Source organism: Neoarius graeffei, chromosome 4 (genome assembly GCF_027579695.1).
Source record: "Neoarius graeffei isolate fNeoGra1 chromosome 4, fNeoGra1.pri, whole genome shotgun sequence".
In the NCBI taxonomy this organism is placed as follows: Eukaryota; Metazoa; Chordata; class Actinopteri; order Siluriformes; family Ariidae; genus Neoarius; species Neoarius graeffei.
The window spans coordinates 8,196,243-8,217,024 of record NC_083572.1 but is presented as its reverse complement, the minus strand read 5'-3'; the positions used below and the strand labels follow the sequence as shown (position 1 = coordinate 8,217,024).

Here is a 20,782-nt window from a genome sequence, read left to right as displayed (position 1 = left end):
GACAGAACTGTTTTAACAAAACTCTCTTTTATTTGCACTTTTCAGTTGCAAACACACACTCAGACACACGCCCACACATCAGCCGTCTGGTTGTGGAGAGAGACCCTCTGCTCTCACTCTCTCTCCTTAAGAAGGGCGCGGTCACTGGGAAGACACACAAACACATCAATTAACAACAGGTGTAGTGATTCTGCCACTTAACTTCCCCGACTCCGCCCTCCTGTCACAGACCGATGCTAGACCACGCCCCCGCTGCCACATTCTTCTACATATGGAACACATAGCAGTGCATTTTTTCCCACTGCACGAGAAGTCTGTATAAGCAAAGCGGGCAATCCTAGGGGCGTCTCTCCAGGCATTTTAGCGCCATTAATGTTAGTTTGTTCCTGAACATGACGTTTGAACAGGTGAATATGCATTCACGATGCACGAAATTAGTATAAAAATTAATGTAAATATCTTATGCCAAATTATTATGGCAGGTTGCAAAAAATAAAGAAAAAATCAGAGTCCTCGTCTTCAATTTACGAGTCCGAATGCAATTAATGCACGAGTCCAAGTCAGGTCACGAGTCCTGAAAATTAAGGCACGAGTCAGACTCGAGTACTACAAGCCTGGCCCCGATCCTCTCCTTCTTATGTTTCATGGTTATTCAAGTCCCTGATTTGCATGTTTTAGAGTTATGTTTCCTCTCATGAACATTCGTCCAGTTCCAAAATATTTCTGACACAGTCGCCGTTGAATTTGAACGCTAAACTTGAATCGAACATGGCTTCATGCAGTAGGATCACCTGATGCATCACCATGTCGCCCTTAAGTCATATTTATATAACATAATGGGTTGAATGCGAACTCTGATTACATCAAATTGTCCGACTGTAGCTCTGGAATTAATACAACTTGTTCACGGAGTCGATATATAGAACGGAAAAAGTGCATAAAGGCACACAAATATCTGAGCAGTTCTCAGATCTGTGTTCAATCCTGAGATCTGAATGTGTGAAAGCAAATGCATGTCGTCATTTTAGTATTCATAATATATTAGCACAGGACCAAATTTGTGTACAGATCGTTCTAATTTAGATTTTGATTCTTTATGGCTGTGTGTTCATGTGTGGTTTGTTTTCCCTCCGTGGAAAAAACTACTCTCTTCCTTCATGGTACAGTGTGTCAATGGACCTATATATGTGTGGGGTGTGTGTGTGTGTGTGTGTGTGTGTGTGTGTGTCTGGTTTGGCAGCATAGACGATGTTAGGGTGTGTCTATAATCCACACGTTCAAATAATACAGTTTTCTCCAAGTGAGTTCTGAAATGCTTTATGCAAAGCACAGTTCACAAAGACACTCGGCTCTTTCTTTTCTCTTATTGGCCATATGGTATTAAAATAGCACACAAACATATCTCTTTTTATCATAATATATATTTAGTGGTTTGTGTAATTGGGATTTTGGCTGGCATCCTCGAGAACACTAGCATGTTTGTCCCCAGTAGTGTAAAAAAAAAAAAATTTATTTTTGCATACAGCATGAATCACAGTTTGGCATTCAGCTTTCCTCAAGTCTTTTTGGTCTTTTGCTGCTTCGTCCCACTCAGTCTCAGTGACTCAGCCCTGTTTCTGCTCAGTGAGCTCCTGTGGAAAAGCTCTGTCTGATCTCAGATAAATGCTGTGGTGTGATTTCATTCTGCCTCAAGTATCACCAAGTGAAACAGAAGTGCCAGGGAAGATGTTGGTCTTGCTAGTGAGCGAATATAATGTGATTTTTATGTTAAATAAATATTCCCTTGCTCATATTCCAAGCAACATGTCTGTTTTTGGGAAGGTCACTGATACATGATTGGACATCTCACTTTAACTGTGGCTGTGTACAGTCAGGTCACACAAGCAGCTCATATTCTCTTCGTTTTATGCCTCCTTATTTAATCTTTATTACTGATGTTTAAAATAAATCCAGTCCAGACAGCAAGCAGGACTAGTTAGTTAGCCAACATTACCCAGGACTGAGAAGAGAAACAGCCCAAGTGTGAAAGCAGCCAGTTTTGCCAACTTAGCAGTTTTTCAGAGCCGTTGAGTAACTTTGTTTCAAAAAAAGAACCAAGAGAGAAATATCGCAATTTTCTGAACAGTTAGTGTTAGTGACTATCCTGCACTCAGTATGGCTGTCCTGCTCGATGACTAATCCCCAATCACCCTTGTTCCTAACAACAATCATTAATCATCATTGTTTCCAACAACCAACTACTGTTCACTAATGTTTCTACAACCAATCACCGTTGTTCCCGATAGCCAATCCCTGATCACCGTTGTTCCCGACAACCAATCATTAAACATCCTTGCTTCCAAAAACTAACTTCTGTTCATCAATGTTTCTACAACCAATCACCGTTGTTCCCGACAGCCAGTCCCTGATCACCATTGTTCCCGACAGCCAGTCCCTGATCACCATTGCTCCCGACAGCCAGTCCCTGATCACCATTGCTCCCGACAGCCAATCATTAAACATCCTTGCTTCCAAAAACTAATTTCTGTTCATCAATGTTTCTACAACCAGTCGCCGTTGTTCCCGACAGCCAATCCCTGATCACCATTGTTCCCGACAGCCAATCCCTGATCACCGTTGTTCCCGACAACCAATCATTAAACATCCTTGCTTCCAAAAACTAACTTCTGTTCATCAGTGTTTCTACAACCAATCACCGCTGTTCCCGACAGCCAATCCCTGATCACCATTGCTCCCAACAGCCAGTCATTAAACATCCTTGCTTCCAAAAACTAACTTCTGTTCATCAATGTTTCTACAACCAATCACCATTTTTCCCGACAGTCGGTCCCTGATCACCGTTGTTCCTGACAGCCAATCCCTGATCAGCATTGTTTCCAACAACTAATCATTAATCTACACTGTTTCCAATGATGGCACACTGTTTACCAATCTTTATACAACCAATCACCATTATTCCTCACAACCAGTCCCTGATTACCATTCTTCCCAATGACTAATCACTGATTCCTGTTGTTTGTCCCACCTACACACTTCTCTCCTTTTAGCTTTAAACTCTATTGCTGGTGATATTTAAAACTGAGTCATTTCCCAAATCCTCAGTACCACTGCTTCATTTTGTCTGTGTTCTCAATAGAAATGATAGAAATTTGTAATTATCTCTCATCTGTTCAATTCTGTTCTTTTCCAAGTGTCTTCAGAAAATCTTCCTCCTTCATGTGACACGTTGTGATATGCAAATGATCATGCAATGAATATGCAAATTAGTTGACCCCCACTGCAATCCACAACTTCTTCCCGCTATTCCTGTGGCTCGTTTTCCGTCTTTGTCCTTTGTGTCTGCCCTGTTTTTCAACCTGTCTTCTGGTGATGCTGAGTGTCCTCTTGAGCACAGATGACATTGTGGCTTTGGGATTTTTGCTGCATGTGTGGGTGGCTGCATTGGTCGCTACTCACTGTAGCACTAAGAATAAAAAACACTGACATATTTTTCCAGACATTTGGCGAAGAGATTTGTTGGACAGCGGTGTCATGGTGAATTTCTGCGCAGCACAGAGTGCACATTTCAAAAACAAGAACCAGCCCAAACAGGAAGCAATATAATTTCAGGTTGGTAGGTCAAGTTTATTTTATACCAACTTGAGACTCTGGAACATCCACGGTGACGACAGTAAGAGCACCGACATCATTCATCAGTTTATCGTGCAGTGATGCTATTGTAATAAATCACTTAAGTGTTTTGTCGTTTGTATCATCAGCTAGTTGATTTTGGCTGGAACAAAAATACTGATGCAAAGGGATTTTAACCCCTTAAACCCTCAGATTCATCCTAAAGCATATTTTCAGGAACTACTATGAATGAGTACTAAGTGATTTAGTAATGCCTATAAAAGCCGAAATAGTTTAGAAAAATATTACTGGATCTGCCAGCAAAACCTGGGAGTTTAATGAAAAACAAAATCACTGTAACAACCAACTTTAAAAAAAAATTAGAGACATACTAAGGATGTAATTGATGAATTAAAAACCTGAATAATTAATGCATTTTTATTTATTCCATCCACATTCACTAGATATGAGCAATCGCATGCTCTGATTGGCTACTCTATGACCAGGCTATCAGGTCATATACTGTGAGTAGAGAAAATGGCGGCACGTGTTCCTGAACCGACTGAGGACGAAATAAAAACTACTTGAAAACAAAACCCCAAAAATGATCAGGTATTTAAAAGAAACAGAAATGGCTAAAAGAATATAATTCCCCCCCCCCCCCCCCCAATATTTCCTGTTCCACACTCCAGACCAGTTGGTGGCAGTAATGCACCTTTAAGTTGGTTTGCCAACCATCAAAACCCCCCAAAAAACTAAAGAAGCAGAAGAACCACCCCCCCACCCCAAAAAAGAACAACAAAATATGGAATAAACAGATTTGATGGTAAGAACGCATCTTTTTTTCAATAATAATAATAATTATTATTATTATAGCATTTTTCACAAATTGCTCCTGTCATTTTGCCAGTTTGTTTACATCCTAAGCGGAAATAATTTTGTCGGATGTTTTGTGTAAAGTTTTTATTTATCGAATTTGCAAAAAAAAAAAAAATCAATAAAAATGCTCCGTTTCTCAAAATCCAGTGAATTTGAGTGGAATAAAACAGTTATTCCACTCAATCTCGTCGTATATGGCTTATGTTACGATACAACCAATCAGTGTTGTGTATATGACTGAAGCCCCGCCCACCTGATGCCCCGCCCACCTGATGCCAAATCAAATTACACTCTCATCAAGGATTCTTTGGATGAACAGTTCTATCTTTCCGATGTAGTATATGGAAACAAAAAGTTTTTGTTCAGTGATATTGTATATTTGTCTTAGTCAGTGTACAGTAACTAACCAGTATTACAAACTTTTTTTTGTGTGTGTGTGTGTGTGTGTGAGTGTGTGGCTGAATCCACATACTGTTATTGCCCAATCAGACCATACACACCCACATATGGTGTTTGACCTCAGGCTCTCTGTATGTAATCAGGCAATCTCTCTCTCTCTCTCTCAGACAGGACGGCACTCAGCATTAGACCTCAGTCGGTCCATCTTTAGTTAAAACCAGCACATCAACAGCTCATTATCATGCACAGAAGAGTTCAAGTAAGGGGGCGGGGCTAGACTTTTTAGACAGCCAATCAGAGTCAGGGATATTTTTGCGGGATTTAGGTTTTTGGTTTTAGGCTGGGTAGTTGGATGAGAGACACTGGTAGTGTCATGCCAAAGTGGAGAAGCTTCGCACAGCCCAAGGGAGCAAGACCTGTGAGTAACTCTGACTTTTTTTTTTTCATAATAAATCAGCTTTACTATGAACAATTTCTTTAAATCGAATAATCCTGGTCAACAAACAGCAGGTTTTGTTCACTAGTATATTCTTAGAGGAGAGGGTCTGTTGGATCGATTTGCTAAAAATAAAATAAAGGATTTTGTTTCACCTGGTGTAGCGTATGAAATGAAGTAAGACGTATTAAGGAAGGATTAGGCGGAGAAATTGTCTGGCTTCTGTGTGTTTTCAGGGAGGAGACCTTATTTCCATCTCTCTGGAAAGGTGTGTGTGTGTGTGTGTGTGTGTGTGTGTGTGTGTGTGAGAAAAGTCCTCTATCATGCTACTTCTTAGTTGTCTCATAAAGATGTTTATGAATTACAGATGAGAAATTGTTTGTAGTTGTACTGTTATTCAGGATCATAGTCCATGTTACATTACATGAAATCTTTTTTTTTTTTTAAGTAAAAGAGGTGCAGTGGGTATCGATGGCGCCTTGCAGCTTCCTGTTCGATCCTGAGCTTGAATTACTGTCTCTGCTACTGAGCTTCACATTTTCTCCTCCCATTTGGGTTTCCTCTGGGTTCTCTGGTTTCCTCCCACCTCCCAAAACATTCTAGTAGGTCGATTGGCTACTCTGGGGCTACGTCCAAATTAATACATTTTAGTTTGGAAACGGCGTTTTAAATAAAACTAAAACGATCTCCGTCCAGATGAGCGTTTTAGTTCTGTATTAGAAATCTCCATCCATGATAACACACCTGAAAGCGCATATCACATGACCATTCATGTAAACCAGGTATGCGCATGCTGGTAGAAAGCTGATGCGGTTTATTCTCCTCCAGAAAAGGGTCACTTGACAAATCAGGGAAGGATATATCATAATGGATAACGCCCAGTCAGGAACGGAACATGGGTGTCTGCGACATGGTTTCCAAACGTCTCCGTTTTCGACCGGAGTTTTCAAACTAAAACGAGGCCAGCAGTGATTCCAAACGTTTTTGTGCCTCGAAAACTTCAGAGTAATGTGGGCACCGGGCTTAACCACAGCAAAAGTGATGCATTTTAAAACTAAAATGTACAGTATTATTCCATCCACATTCACTGGATATGAGTAATCGTGCGCTCCGATTGGCTACTCTACTACTAGGATATCAGCTCATATACCGTGAGTAGAGAAAAACAAAATGGCAGAGCGTGTTGCTGAACCAACCGAGAACAAAATACAAAAAAAAAAGCAACAAGATACGGAATGAAAGTATTTGATGGTAAAAACATATCTTTTTTAATTATTTATTTTCTAATAATAATTTGTTATTATTATTATAGTGGCTAGAGATAATGAGATGAGATTTTAGCATTTTTCACAAATTGCTCCTGTCATTTCGTCGGTTTGTTTACATTCTAAGCGGAAATGATTTTGTCGACATTTTGTATAAAGTTATTATTTCTCGAATTTGCAAAAAATAAAATAAAAAATGCTCCGTTTCTCAAAATCCAGTGAATGTGGATAGAATAAAACAGTTATTCCACTCAATCTCATCGTACGTGGCTTATAGACAACTCAGCCACTCATGTACAACTCGATTTGGTGGAATAACTGTTAATTATAGTGGGTGTGAATATTTGTGGTGAAAATTTGTCAGCCAAAAGATTTCGCTCACAAAGATAGTAAATTGGGACGAAAGTACCACAGCCAGATGACCTGGCGACTTGTCCAGGGTGTACCCCGCCTTTCGCCCGTAGTCAGCTGGGATAGGCTCCAGCTTGCCTGCGACCCTGTAGAACAGGATAAAGCGGCTACAGATAATGAGATGAGATGAGTACCACAGCCATCTGTGACTGAGAGTTTAGAAAAATGGCCGTGCTTTCTGAGTGTGAAGGTCATACTCTTTCCCTCCTGTCAATCACATTGACACGAGCCAATCATGGTCATCTGTGAGCTTGTGTATGCGGAAGAGGGCGAAAAGCGCTCTCCTGATCAGCATGAACAGCAGATTGAACAGATTCACTTGGCTGCCTTGACATGTCCCAGAGCAAGCACGTGTTCAGAGTGTGTGAAGCTTCCTCAGGAATACGGTTAAGAACTAAATATATATCATATTTTTGATTTATTTACCTTTTCTTGCTTTCTGCCTTCATTATATAATTATATTAAATGAAATAAACAAAGACCTTCTGTGAGCAGGGGTGTACAAACCTTTGACTGTTAATGTGGCTGTGTGTGTGTGTTTGTAGTTGCACTAAGCATGAGCTCACTCTTGGAGTGTGTTCTCTCTCTCGCTCAGGAGGGAGTGGCGGTTTCAGCTCTGTTCAGATTGTTTGTTTGTCCAGTCCGATTTCTTCCTAAAGTCTGAAACGTGCAATCTGATAACTTCACATTATACAAACATAACGTTACATAAGATGCAGAAGAAGAAGATGAAACACTAGCAGGTGTACACTAACCTCCAGAGCTGTGGATTATGCTTCGAGGAACCTGTGGTAGAACATGAGCCTCAGCAATACTTACAGTATCAAATGAAGGATTAGGAGTGTGTCAGGTTTATTAGGTTGATTTATATTTTATTTTAATGCCTGGGAGCCTTCTGTCCATGTGGAGGACACTGTGTTCCATATGGTGGTAATTCCTGGCCAGATGTGGACAATCAGAATGGGAAGAACGGCATGCTCCCTTGAGGAGGGTGTTCCTCTCCTCCTCCTCCTCCTCCTCCTCCTCCCTGCCTTCATCATTGTCATCTCTCATTACTCTCTCTTTTTTTTTGTGACTCTTGAGGAATTTCTTGTAGCAAAGAGCAGACATACGACATACTATTACTTGTTTTGTAGAAAAGTTTCCCGCACAAGTGGACGGTTTTTAGTTTCATGGGAGCAAGCAGTCCTAAGATAAACATTCATTGACATGAACGTGTCCATTCATTCATCCTGATGTTAAGGTCACACATAGCTGGTTGATCCGTGAGAACCATGGCTGGGGCCTTCCTAAATTTGGGTGGAGTAAATATGCAAACGAAGCCATGGTAGGCATGACGGAAGACACGGGTAAAAGTAATGGCGGCATTGACATTTAGCGACGTATGGTCTTACGGCAGTGCATACGGTTTTCACGATTGTAGTACGGCATAGCTACAGCAAGACAAAATAAGCCACGCCCCCAAGGCAAAATGTTCTGTGAATATTTTGAGCTCGAGGGTTGCTACGGTAACCCCTGGTAGCCCACATAAGCCTCATGGATGCCTTCACAGTAGCGACGGATGAATTCATCCAGCGCTTGACCCACACAGAGGTGGACAAAGTACCCAACTTTGTTTACTTAAGTCAAAGTACAGATCCCACTGGACAAATGTTACTCCGATACAAGTGAAAGTTGTCCAGTCCAATTTTTACTTAAGTCAAAGTACTGAAGTACTAGCTTTTAAAAATACTTAAGTATTAAAAGTACATTTTCTGTCAACGCATTGTTGTATTATTGCCACAACGCTTACAAAACCTGACGCCGTTACCAAAAACAGAAATGTGAATTCACAAAATGAACGCATGCTGTGCCATCATGGTGGTTTAACGTTAAGCTAGCTAGTCAGTGAAACTCCACTTGACATGCTAGCAAACTCTTTTCAAACAAGAAATCATATTGGGTAGCTAACGCTACTAGAAAAGAAAGATTTCTGCATTCTGTTTATTTGGCAAGATTATGCTGAAACATATTTCTGAAAGGACTTCAGAGAAGTTAACGTTACTCATGTTAGCGTAACTCAATTTTTACATGGTAACTAACAGTGTCCAAATTAACTAGCTGTGTGTAAACTTTAGCCGTGGACAAGGCGATGGTAACTTGGTGGGCAAATCCATAGAAAGTCATTTGACTAACCAGACTGCATAGCTATTCCAACATTATCGCTAGCTCTAAAAGCACAGACAACTTCATTGCAAGCTTTCTCTTGGAATAAAACGTTTATATACCTCAGTATGCTTCTGCAGGTTGGACGGCGAGTTTTTGTCGGCCGTGATGTGGTTCGTTTTCGGCAAACGTTTAAAATGAAATGAATCTTTAATCCTTTCAGAAAACTGAAACACGGTTTCTAGGTATAGCCATGAGTGTGTGCATTCTCCAGAAAAAAACGCTTCCTTCTATTCTGCCATCAACTGATCGTGTTCAAATAACGCTGCTGAGAAATCATTAAACTTGATTTTATCCAGTCTATGGACGTGACGTGACCCTAGTGATTACTGATCGGCTGTCTCAGTGTCACCTGCGAAAAAACCAAGCACATTTTAGCAAAGAAAAGAAAAAACATTCCGTTTCAAAGCCGCTTCATAGTAACGAGTAACGAGGACCTTGACAGAAATGTAGTGGAGTGAAAAGTACGATATTTTTGCCTTTCAAATGTAATGAAGTTAAAGTCATAAGTGTCCCCCCCCCCAAAAAAAAAATACTCAAGTAAAGTACAGATACTCAAAAAGCGTACTTAAAGGTGGGGTATGAGATTTTTTTCAGGAGTATTTTTTACCATATTGCTTGAAAAGCTCCTCACACCCATGTTGCAAGCAGTACAATAGAAGGTTTGACCCAAAAACGAAATATTTTAATCCAATCTACAGTGTAAAATAAAGGAAAAACGCCATCCAATCATATCGAGGTACCACCTCAAAATGATTGGATACTGACACGTCAATCAGACTGAAGCCCGTGAGCAGCCCGTCCCTTCTGTGTGTGTGTGTGTGTGTGTGTGTGTGAGAGAGAGAGAGAGAGAGAGAGAGCGAGCAGCCCCTCCCCCAACCCGCGCTCAGCAGGGAGAGACAGAAATGCACAGAAAAAGGTCCCTCCAAACAACGGGGATTTACACGAAAACGGAAGGAGATATTCACAAAATTCACAGTGAGTGCCACAAGGCTCTCCTGAACACACTGATGTAATTTTTTTGTCTGTAGTCTAAAAAGTGAGGTCACTAGAGCGAGTTAAAAACGAGTGACTTTTCTGCCAAGTTTATAATGGAAGTCTATGGGGCTGCGCGCCTGTCCTCTCCTCACTTTCAGGCTTCTCATTCAAAAACTGCAAGTTCTATCGTGTAGGTAGACACATTGTGTGAATCAGGACAAGTGTGGCTACTACTTTTGAGAAAATTGTGTGTGTGGAGTGAAAATTGGGGCTGAAAACACAGTTTAAATGAGAAAGTTTGAGCTATTTTTCCAAGCTCTCTACACTCTAACTTAACGAGACGCGGGGGGTGGGAGCGTGGCGAGGGCGGGCTTGTTTCTTTTCAAAATATGGCTTGCGGGAACCGTTATTCCAAAATCTCGTACCCCACCTTTAAGTACAATACTCAAGTAAATCTCCTTTGTTAATTTCCACCTCTGGACCCACAGCAGTTTTCAGCACAATGAAACTTTCCAGGGATGGAGGCCAGTGTAGCTCTACCGGCTCTCACGTAATCCGAAGGAAGGGCCCAGAACGTGTGCAGAACGTTGACACCCCCCGGAAGGCTCAAAATCATCTTCCGGTGTCAACGGTGAAGTGATTCCGGCTATGTGAGACCTTAGCATTAGTAACTGCCTGGTCAGGGTTTATAGGGTATAAATAAGGTTACTGGTTTTTAATATTTTGAGAAATAGACCCAATTAAATTTGTTAGAAAATATTGCAAACAGGAACTAACAAGCAGGATTTAAAAAAAAAAAAAAACAGTCCCACATATACAGCATTTGTTAAGTGATGAAGCAGAGGTTGAGAAACTTTCAGAGCAAGAATAAACACTCCATGCTGACACTGTGAAAATTTCTACCTGTGAGGGTTGTTTGCCAGTGTTTCCAAGCACATAGAGGGTCGTTTAATTTAATTTTTTTTTTTTCCAGTTTAAGCCACACTCACTTAAGGTTCAAATCCAAATGCAGATCCAGATACACGTCGTGACATTCCAGTCCACCCTACTACATAAACGATTGATTTATTAATATTATAGTCTCGCACTCATATCAGCTTTTCAATTTTTCTTCTAATTTTTTTCCAGCATGTCTTGAGGTAATATGATTTTCATAATGCATGCTGATGGCAGCTGCTCATCTCATACACACACACACGCTGATGTGAATCAGACGACGGCTGAACTGATCGCTGAGCCTCAGTCAGATCAGTTACAACTCGCAGAATTCTGAGATGTACCAGGGCTTTAATACAGTGCCAACATCCTGGGGCAAGTGTCAAAGGTCAGGTTTAGGGATGGGCAGGAAAAAGAACAAGGTTGGAGTAGACTTAGCTATAGTGCGTGAAATACGCACAGCTGTAAAAACTGAGCACTTCCATGTTCGCTTGACTCGCTGAGTGATGAATGTAGCTAGAAAGAGACCAAGGGGGGATAGGAGTGTGTGTGTGTGAGAGAGAGAGAGTCAGTCTGTAAACACACACTCCCTGCTCCTCTCCTGCTGAGTGCAGCAGTGTTAATTAGTTGATTAGGGTGAGTCATGTGCTTCTGTCACAGCAGGGAACAACTATAACACTTACACACACACACACACACACACACACACACACACACATGTTCTGTATCCTCCCATCCTCCTGCTTTCTCTCGAAGTTGATTTATTTCTATATCTTAAAACAGTGGTTCTCAAAACAGCGTCCCAGGAATCCGTGAAACATAACCAGGGGGTCGCTGATCTTGATCCCATCATTAGCAATGTTTTCATAGTTATTATTGAGTTCTTATAGGGTTTATTTGGCTCTTATTGGGGGCAGCCTTGGTCCCAGAAGGTTGCCGATTTGATTCCCGGGACTGACAGGAAAAATGCGAGGGGAGTCGAGTGAATGAATAGCACTCTGTTCCCCTTGCTCTGTATGTATCATGGTTGAAGTGCCCTTGAACAAGGCATCTAACCACCAACTGCTCCTCGGGCGCTGTAACCTCACTGCCTACTGCTCTGGGTAGGTGTGTGTGCTCATTGCTCACTTGTGTGTGTTCACTGTTTCAGATAGGTTAACTGCAGAGAGGAATTTCACCGTGTGCTTGAGTGACAAAAATAAAGGCTTCTTCTTCTTCTTCTAAAATAAAGGTTTACCTTTATAGCTCAAAAACAAGTAGCTTAATAATGTCAAATAACGGCAACAATATTTAATAAAACAGTTCCAAAATGTACACATTTAAATAATTTCATACTGAAGGGAATTTGTTTTATATTAAATGGATTCCTGGCTGCAAAAAAGTTTTCTTTCCCCCCTAGCTTTTTGAAGAAATTCTATTTAGCTCCTTTTTTTCTATTTAGTCTACTTGATTTAAAAGTATTTTCTTTATCATTTGAGTTTAACTGATGTTAGATCTTGGGACAGACACGGAAAGTTCTGGAAGCAGATTTGCATCTGGGTTTTAGAGAATGATACATGGATACATGCTGCACGTTGTCAGAATGGCCAAGATGTAAAACACTTTCAACTTGCTTTAAAAATGGTTAAAAAATAAATAAATTACAGTCTTCAAAAAATGCAATAAAGGTTTTTAATTTGACTTGAAAATTTGAGTCAAATTACTTTTTTCGTAGGCTTAAAAGGAAGTTTGTTTATTTCGTTGATAAGATAAACTTTATTCATCCCTCGGTGGGGAAATTTACATGTTACGGCAGCTCACAAATAGAAAAAGAGTCAGGAATAAATGGTAACAAAAAAATAGTGTGCAATAAAAGTATAAAAATCTATCAGGGAAAAAATTGTATAAAGTAAAAACATGGGCTATATACATAACTAAATAAGAGTAGTACTTTAACTGAAATAGAATATTGCACTAATAAAATAATTGCAACTGAAATAAAGCCAGAAATATTGCACCGGGGCGGCACGGTGGTGTAGTGGTTAGCACTGTCGCCTCACAGCAAGAAGGTCCGGGTTCGAGCCCCGTGGCTGACGGGGGCCTTTCTGTGTGGAGTTTGCATGTTCTCCCCGTGTCCGCGTGGGTTTCCTCCGGGTGCTCCGGTTTCCCCCACAGTCCAAAGACATGCAGGTTAGGTTAACTGGTGACTCTAAATTGAGCGTAGGTGTGAATGTGAGTGTGAATGGTTGTCTGTGTCTATGTGTCAGCCCTGTGATGACCTGGCGACTTGTCCAGGGTGTACCCCGCCTTTCGCCCGTAGTCAGCTGGGATAGGCTCCAGCTTGCCTGCGACCCTGTAGAACAGGATAAAGCGGCTAGAGATAATGAGATGAGATGAGATATTGCACCAGGTAGTGAATGTTATTACAGAGCATAACATGAATAACGAGGATGGTGTGTGTGTGTGTGTGTGTGTGTGTGTGTGTGTGTAAAGTAACCAAAAATGACAAAAACACAGGCTATAAACGTAATTGTACACAACAATATCGGAGTGAGACTTAAAGGGGAACTGAAGTCATTTTTAAACTTGCTTATTTCTTAATTAACGAGTTATTAAATTACGTTTTCGGTTTTAGTAACCTTATATCGTGACTCGTATTGGCAACTAATTGCAATTAAGTATTATACGTATCGGCATATTCAGATTTTAGCCATGTTGAATGTGGTTCGTTTGGTCCACGGCAGGCGTCGCTTATCCACGCGATCTTCACGAGACTTGTGCGAGACTTCGAAACGTTAAGTGTCAGCCAGGTGTCAGTGCCGCCATTTTGAAAACTGTTTTCCAAACGAAATATTGCACAAAAACGAGTTTAAATGACGATTACTGCCTACTTTTTTCAAACTTTCCTAATTGCTATCAAAACAAACACAACTTCCGACTTGATTACGTCAGCATTCAAAAGAGGGCGTGCGTGTCTTTTGACAACGTTGGCAGATGTCGGTCACTTTGATTTCCGCTGTACGTTTTACTTCCGTCCTACGATGTCTCGCACAGGTCTCGACGAATCTCGTTTACGGCCATTGCTTTGACATATGGACTGATATATTCATCTCATTATCTGTAGCCGCTTTATCCTGTTCTACAGGGTCGCAGGCAAGCTGGAGCCTATCCCAGCTGACTACGGGTGAAAGGCGGGGTACACCCTGGACAAGTCGCCAGGTCATCACAGGGCTGACACATAGACACAGACAACCATTCACACTCACATGTCACCAGTTAACCTAACCTGCATGTCTTTGGACTGTGGGGGAAACCGGAGCACCCGGAGGAAACCCACGCGGACACGGGGAGAACATGCAAACTCCGCACAGAAAGGCCCTCGCCGGCCACGGGGCTCGAACCTGGACCTTTTTGCTGTGAGGCGACAGCGCTAACCACTACACCACCGTGCTGCCCTGGACTGATATATTACAGAGCATATTTCAAACACTCAACTTGCTATAGCAGTGACAAAATAACGATCAAAAATGCATTCCTGCATTTAATAAAATGAGAGAAAAAGAATGTTGATGCTGATAAAAAAAATTTGCCTTCAGTTCTCCTTTAAATAAGAATAATACTCGTCATTGAAAAGGATATTGTACCAAATAGTAGTAATATTATTGCACAGCATAAGTAGATGATGGCGATGAGATGCGAATAAAGTGATGACACCGTGATGGTGACATGGAGAAAAAACAGTGCTGTCATTGAAGAGTCTGGCAGCAGTTGGGATGAAGGACCTGCGTCCGCGTTCCGTCTTGCACCGTGGGTGCAGCAGTCTGCTGCTGAAGGAGCTGCTCAGAGCACCAACAGTCTCATGTCGGGGGTGAGAGGTGTCACCATGATGGACATTAGCTTAGGCCCTGTCCACACGGCAACGGATTCAGGTGAATCTGATAAAATTGTTTATCGTTTCGGCCTGGCGTCCACACGGCACCGGCGTTTTGGGTGCCCCAAAACGAAATCTTTTGAGAACGGGTTCCAGAGTGGAAAAATCTGGCAACGGAGCCGTTGCGAAGTCGTCTGGATGAGTAGAACGGATTTGTTTACGATGACGTCACAACCACATGTGCTTCACGCCGGGTAGAAGTGTAACGAACTTGATGCGAGTTGTCAACAAATCCTATAACTTGGTTCATGAAACGCGCTTACAAAATATTTTCACTGTGAATATTTATTGTGTAATGGTGCAAAGTGAGAGAGAGTGAGAGAATAGCCCTTAGGGCAGAGTCAATCCCGCCAGCAAAAATAGGGAAAAAAAAGGAGCGATCTCACCTCTTCAGATGTTGGTTTAAGTCCGACAATACATTCCTCAAAAAGGGCGTAGAAGAATAAAGTAATCCATCAACGTGTAGCATTCAATTTATTCCGGACCATTAAAGAATTGTGGAGGATCTCAATGTTGGCGTACCGGCTTCCATCTACCCCCGTTCATTCCTCTTTCTGCATCTCCATTCAAAAAGCGAGCACGTGATTTAAAGGGACTAAAGCCATAGGATAGGGAGTGAGAAAGTGTGTGCGTGTGACAGTGACAGGGATAGTCACTGTGCGCATGCGCAGTTATGCGCATGCGTCTACTTCTATTGTTCTGGTGTCTCCATGTCTTACAGCGCACCTAGAGGTGTGGCATGTGTATTGCATCGTTTTCAGCAAGCGTTGCGTTGCCATATGGACCTGAAATTTAACTGATCCGTTGCCCATGTGGACACGATATTTAAAAAAAAAAAAAATCTCGTTGCCGTTGTCGTGTGGATGTAGCCTTAGTTAACGCCGTTCTCTCACACACCTCCTCAGTGGAGTCCAGAGGGCAGGATAGAGCTGGCTCTTTTCACCAGCTTGTTAAAACGTTTCCTGTCCCTCTCCGACTTTTTTCCTCGCATTGTTCTTTAAGAACAGAATGGGAAAAAAACATGTTAATGGGATAATTACTGGCTATACCATGCCCAAGTACCCAGTACCTTTCTTGCCTACCTGCCTTTTTTTTTTTAAACCAGGGATGTGTAGATGGAGCTGGAAACAGTGCAGATCTTAATTGCTATAGAATCGTCCTGAAAATGTCTTAAGCGACTTTTCGAAACACTACGCAACTCTGATCTTTAGTAGTAGTGTAGCAACTGTCTTTATTGTTGTGTCAATCTGCTCCTTTGGTTTTTCTCCTGACGTTTTGTCTCTTGGTCCGTTTGGTAATTTAGCACTTGGGGGTTAAATCATGGTGTTGGAGATTACATGTCTGAATTAGTTATTTGACTTGCCCAAATCTCACCTGGATATTTTAGACAGAGGTGGACGATTTACTTGAGTACTGTACTTAAGTACACTTTTTTTTTTGAGTATCTGTACTTTACTTGAGGTTTTTTTTTTTTTAAACTTATGACTAACTTCACTACATTTGAAAGACAAATATCGTACTTTTCACTCCACTACATTTCTATCAAGGTCCTCGTTACTATGAAGCGGCTTTGAAACTGGATGTTTCTTCTTTTTTCTTTTCTTTTCTAAAACGTGATTGGTTTTTTCGCAGGTGACACTGAGGCAGCCGATCAGTAATCACTAGGGTCACGTCACGTCCATAGACTGGATAAAATCAAGTTCAGTGATTTTCTCAGCAGCGTTATTTGAACACGATCAGTTGATGGAAGGAGGCGGCTCTTTTGGAGAACGAATGCACTCTTGGCCCATGAACCCATATTTCAGTTTTTTGAAAGGATGAAAGATTCGTTTTGTTTTAAACATTTGCTTCGTTTGCCGAAAACGAACCACATCACGGCCTACAAAAACTCGCCATCCGACCTGCGGAAGCATATTGAGATATATGAATGAATGTTTTATTCCAGGAGAAAGCTTGCAGTGAAGTTGTCTGTGCTTTTAGAGCTAGCGATAACGTTGCAATAGCTATGCAGTCTGGTTAATCAAATGACTTTCTATGGATTTGCCCGCCAAGTTGCCGTAGCCTTGTCCACGGCTAACGCTAACACACAGCTAGTTAACTTGGACGCTGTTAGTTAGCATGTAAAAATGGAGTTACGCTAACACGAATAACGTTAACTTCTCTGAAGTCCTTTCAGAAATATGTTTTAGCATAATCTTGCCAAATAAACAATGTCGAAATCTTTATTTTCTAGTAGCGTTAGCTACCCAATATGATTTTGAGTTTGAAAAGAGTTTGCGAGCATATCAGGTGGCGCTTCACTGACTAGCTAGCTTAACGTTAAACCACCATGATGGCACAGCATGTGTTCATTTTGCGAATTCACATTTCTGTCTTTGGTAACGGCGTTAGGTTTTGTAAGCATTGTGGCAAGAATACAACGATGCGTTGACAGAAAATGTACTTTTAATACTTAAGTATTTTTAAAAGCAAGTACTTTAACTGGGCGGCACGGTGGTGTAGTGGTTAGCGCTGTCGCCTCACAGCAAGAAGGTCCTGGGTTCGAGCCCCGGGGCCGGCGAGGGCCTTTCTGTGTGGAGTTTGCATGTTCTCCCCGTGTCCGCGTGGGTTTCCTCCGGGTGCTCCGGTTTCCCCCACAGTCCAAAGACATGCAGGTTAGGTTAACTGGTGACTCTAAATTGACCGTAGGTGTGAATGTGAGTGTGAATGGTTGTCTGTGTCTATGTGTCAGCCCTGTGATGACCTGGCAACTTGTCCAGGGTGTACCCCGCCTTTCGCCCGTAGTCAGCTGGGATAGGCTCCAGCTTGCCTGCGACCCTGTAGAAGGATAAAGCGGCTAGAGATAATGAGATGAGATGAGAAGTACTTTAACTTAAGTAAAAATTTGACTGGACAACTTTCACTTGTATCGGAGTAACATTTGACCAGTGGGATCTGTACTTTGACTTAAGTAATAAAGTTGGGTACTTGGTCCATCTCTGATTTTAGATTTGTACCGAAGAACTGCTGCAGTAATCATAAAGACTGTCCTGTTTTCATCCCAGGAAACCTCTTGACAATATACTCGTATACTCACTCGGTACTGTTTCTCTCTACACACGTATACTGTAACGACTTATAATCCCATTGTCACCCAGAAGAGGATCGTTTCCATTCTGAGCCAACCAGGCCAATCTGGTTTGCTAATTAGTGATCAAAAATCTGCATCTGGATTTCTTTCCTAATTTGTGTCGTTCTACAGATTGTGTGTCTCGGAATGATTTTGTAATCTCTGTGTCTTTCTTTCCCTCCCTCCCCTGTCCTTTAGCTCTCGGGTGGCTGTGAACACACGGTGGTGCTGCAGGACTTTGTCGCGTGTTCGGCGTGTGAGCTGAGTGTCCACTCCGGACAGACGGTGGAGGTGTTGGAGCGCTCGAGCGATCGACCTGGCTGGTGCTTGGTGAGAACCACTGAGCGCTCGCCCCCTCAGGAGGGACTCGTACCCAGCAGCACCCTGTCGGTCTCACACTCGCGCAGCAGCGTCGACATGGACTGCTTCCTCCCCTCAGGGAAAGGTAGGGGGAAAGAAACGGAAGCCTCGTCCACACGTGGCAGTACCAGCTGTCTCGGGTGATCTGATTACAAGTGGACAGCACAAATGTAAAAAGGCGGACTGCGGGTCTTGCGTAAGTAATCAGGGATGTACAGTAAATGGATAACATTTGTAGAATGTGTCCCCGAAAATATCAAAGGGATTACCTACTGGGAGATTCTCTTGACCAGAAATTCTGACCACATGCAATCATTCAAGACATGAAACTTCCAGGTACGTCCTCCTCGGCTGTCCATTTAAAATCGGATCACTCGGGACAGATGTGAATAACACGAATGGACACAGTCTACACCCCCCTCTCGGTTAATTTCAATTAAGACATCATTTGTCGCATTGACTGACTTAGGCCATATATTTGATATGAAAGTGAATCAAACTCCATTTTTATCTCAGATTTATGAATGGCAGTCAGTTTAGGGGGCCAAGCATCAAGTGCTTAGAAATCTCTGTTTTCTTAAGAATCACTGCTTCTTATGGGATAAGATAGGAAAGTATAGTATCGTGTAACATGACATAGCTTAGTATACTATAGTAGACAATATAGGATAGTGTAGAAAATGGCATTGTATAGTAGGGTTTAATAAATTAAATAGGTATAGTTGTTACAAATTAGGATTGTGTAGTATGGCATAGGCGGCATGATGGTGTAGTGGTTAGCGCCGTCGTGTCACGACAAGAAGGTTCTGGGTTCGAGCCTAGTGGCCAACAGGGGCCTTTCTGTGTGGAGTTTGCATGTTCTCCCCATGTCTGCGTGGGTTTCCTCCGGGTGCTCTGGTTTCCCCCACAGTCCAAAGGCATGTAGTTAGGTTAACTGGCTACTCTAAATTGCCCGTAGGTACGGTATGAACGTGTGCTTGAGTGCACAGAAAGGAACTGGCCACCCTACTGCTGCGGTTCTAGACAAGTCAACCAAACATGGTTCACCTCAAGCCCGGATCGGGTTCGGCAGTGATAACGTAATACAGTAGACCAGGGGTTCGCAAACATTTACGATCTGGGCTCCTGTATCAAGTGTACTTTCAGCCCCCTCGGAAAAAGATAGATAAGCTATTACTTCTTATTGGGCTGTTTTTTATTGTTGTGTATTATTACAATGTTAGACAACGCAGTCCAAGACTGAAAATGTTCAATTTTGCCCTATATCCTTTTAAAAATTTCTGGATCCAGACGCGGTTCCGGATCACCTCCAGAATTTAAGTTCTTCATTGGGCCAAGACACACATCTAGTAAAATTTTCATGAAAATCCGTCTGTACATTTTTTTTTCAGCAAAGTTGCTAATGAACAAACAAACTCTACCGGAGGTAGCGTTAACGAATGTCTCAGTGTGACACATGAGCAGGGGCGATTTCTCAGAGACAACAAGGGAAGCCGAACTTCCCCTAAAATTCTCTCCCCAAACTGCGGCGTCTACGATGTTGAATTCTCATTAAAACAATAACTTGCATAACATAATATATACCCAAGATTGTATTTACGTTCATAACTATCCCTATGTCATCCTGTAACTTATTTGAGTGATGTCTGACAAACTTGCAGTTCGCTACGAGAATCACCTTTGTTGTCAGGCTGTAACCTTTCTTATTTCAATGGGCTCTATGGACTGGCAGTCGGGTATCCGTTGCAGTCTACGAGACGGCTCTGAACAGCCAATTTCGGCTAGTTGTTATTGGTTAAAATCTACAAAATCGTCACTTCCAGGGAAGCCGGGTATCTCTGGGGGTAAACGGGACATTGGGAGGGACAAGAAGCCGGGCTGATAAAGGATTATTGGAGGTGGTGTTTGAAAGACATGAGGAGGGCGGTCGCTGTACTTCGGCGAGGAACATGGTAAGCATGATCAGTCAGTCCCTAGCGGATGTCGAGAAAGTGTAGTCGTGTGCCAAAGTGCTGTCCGAATTTCTTTTCATATAAACGTTTCTTCTCATTGATGTCTCTGTACATTACTCTGTAAATAAATGTAAATATTACTCGTTGTGCTCCGTTAACTTTCATCCATTCTATCAGTTTGATCATTCGTTAATTCACTCGTTTATTTCATTTGTAGTTCAATCAACGTGGTTGTAGGCTAGCTTGAGCCTTATTGGGATCTGCAGTGCTAGCTGCTAACAGCTGGTATCTCATCTCATTATCTCTAGCCGCTTTATCCTGTTCTACAGGGTC

The 20,782-nt window shown here is 42.0% G+C and overlaps 1 protein-coding gene across 3 annotated transcripts in view; it reads left to right on the top strand.

The window, feature by feature from the left end:
• Nucleotides 1-20,782, top strand: part of kalrnb (kalirin RhoGEF kinase b) — a 163,522-nt gene that overhangs the window by 93,671 nt on the left and 49,069 nt on the right. For 2 of the 3 annotated variants that reach the window (XM_060918780.1, XM_060918781.1), the window contains one exon: nt 18,336-18,582. In XM_060918780.1, the coding sequence (XP_060774763.1) occupies nt 18,336-18,582 (247 nt within the window). Of the gene's footprint in view, nt 1-5,067; nt 5,306-18,335; nt 18,583-20,782 lie in introns of those variants that run through there. The other variant, XM_060918782.1, reaches the window with a different exon arrangement.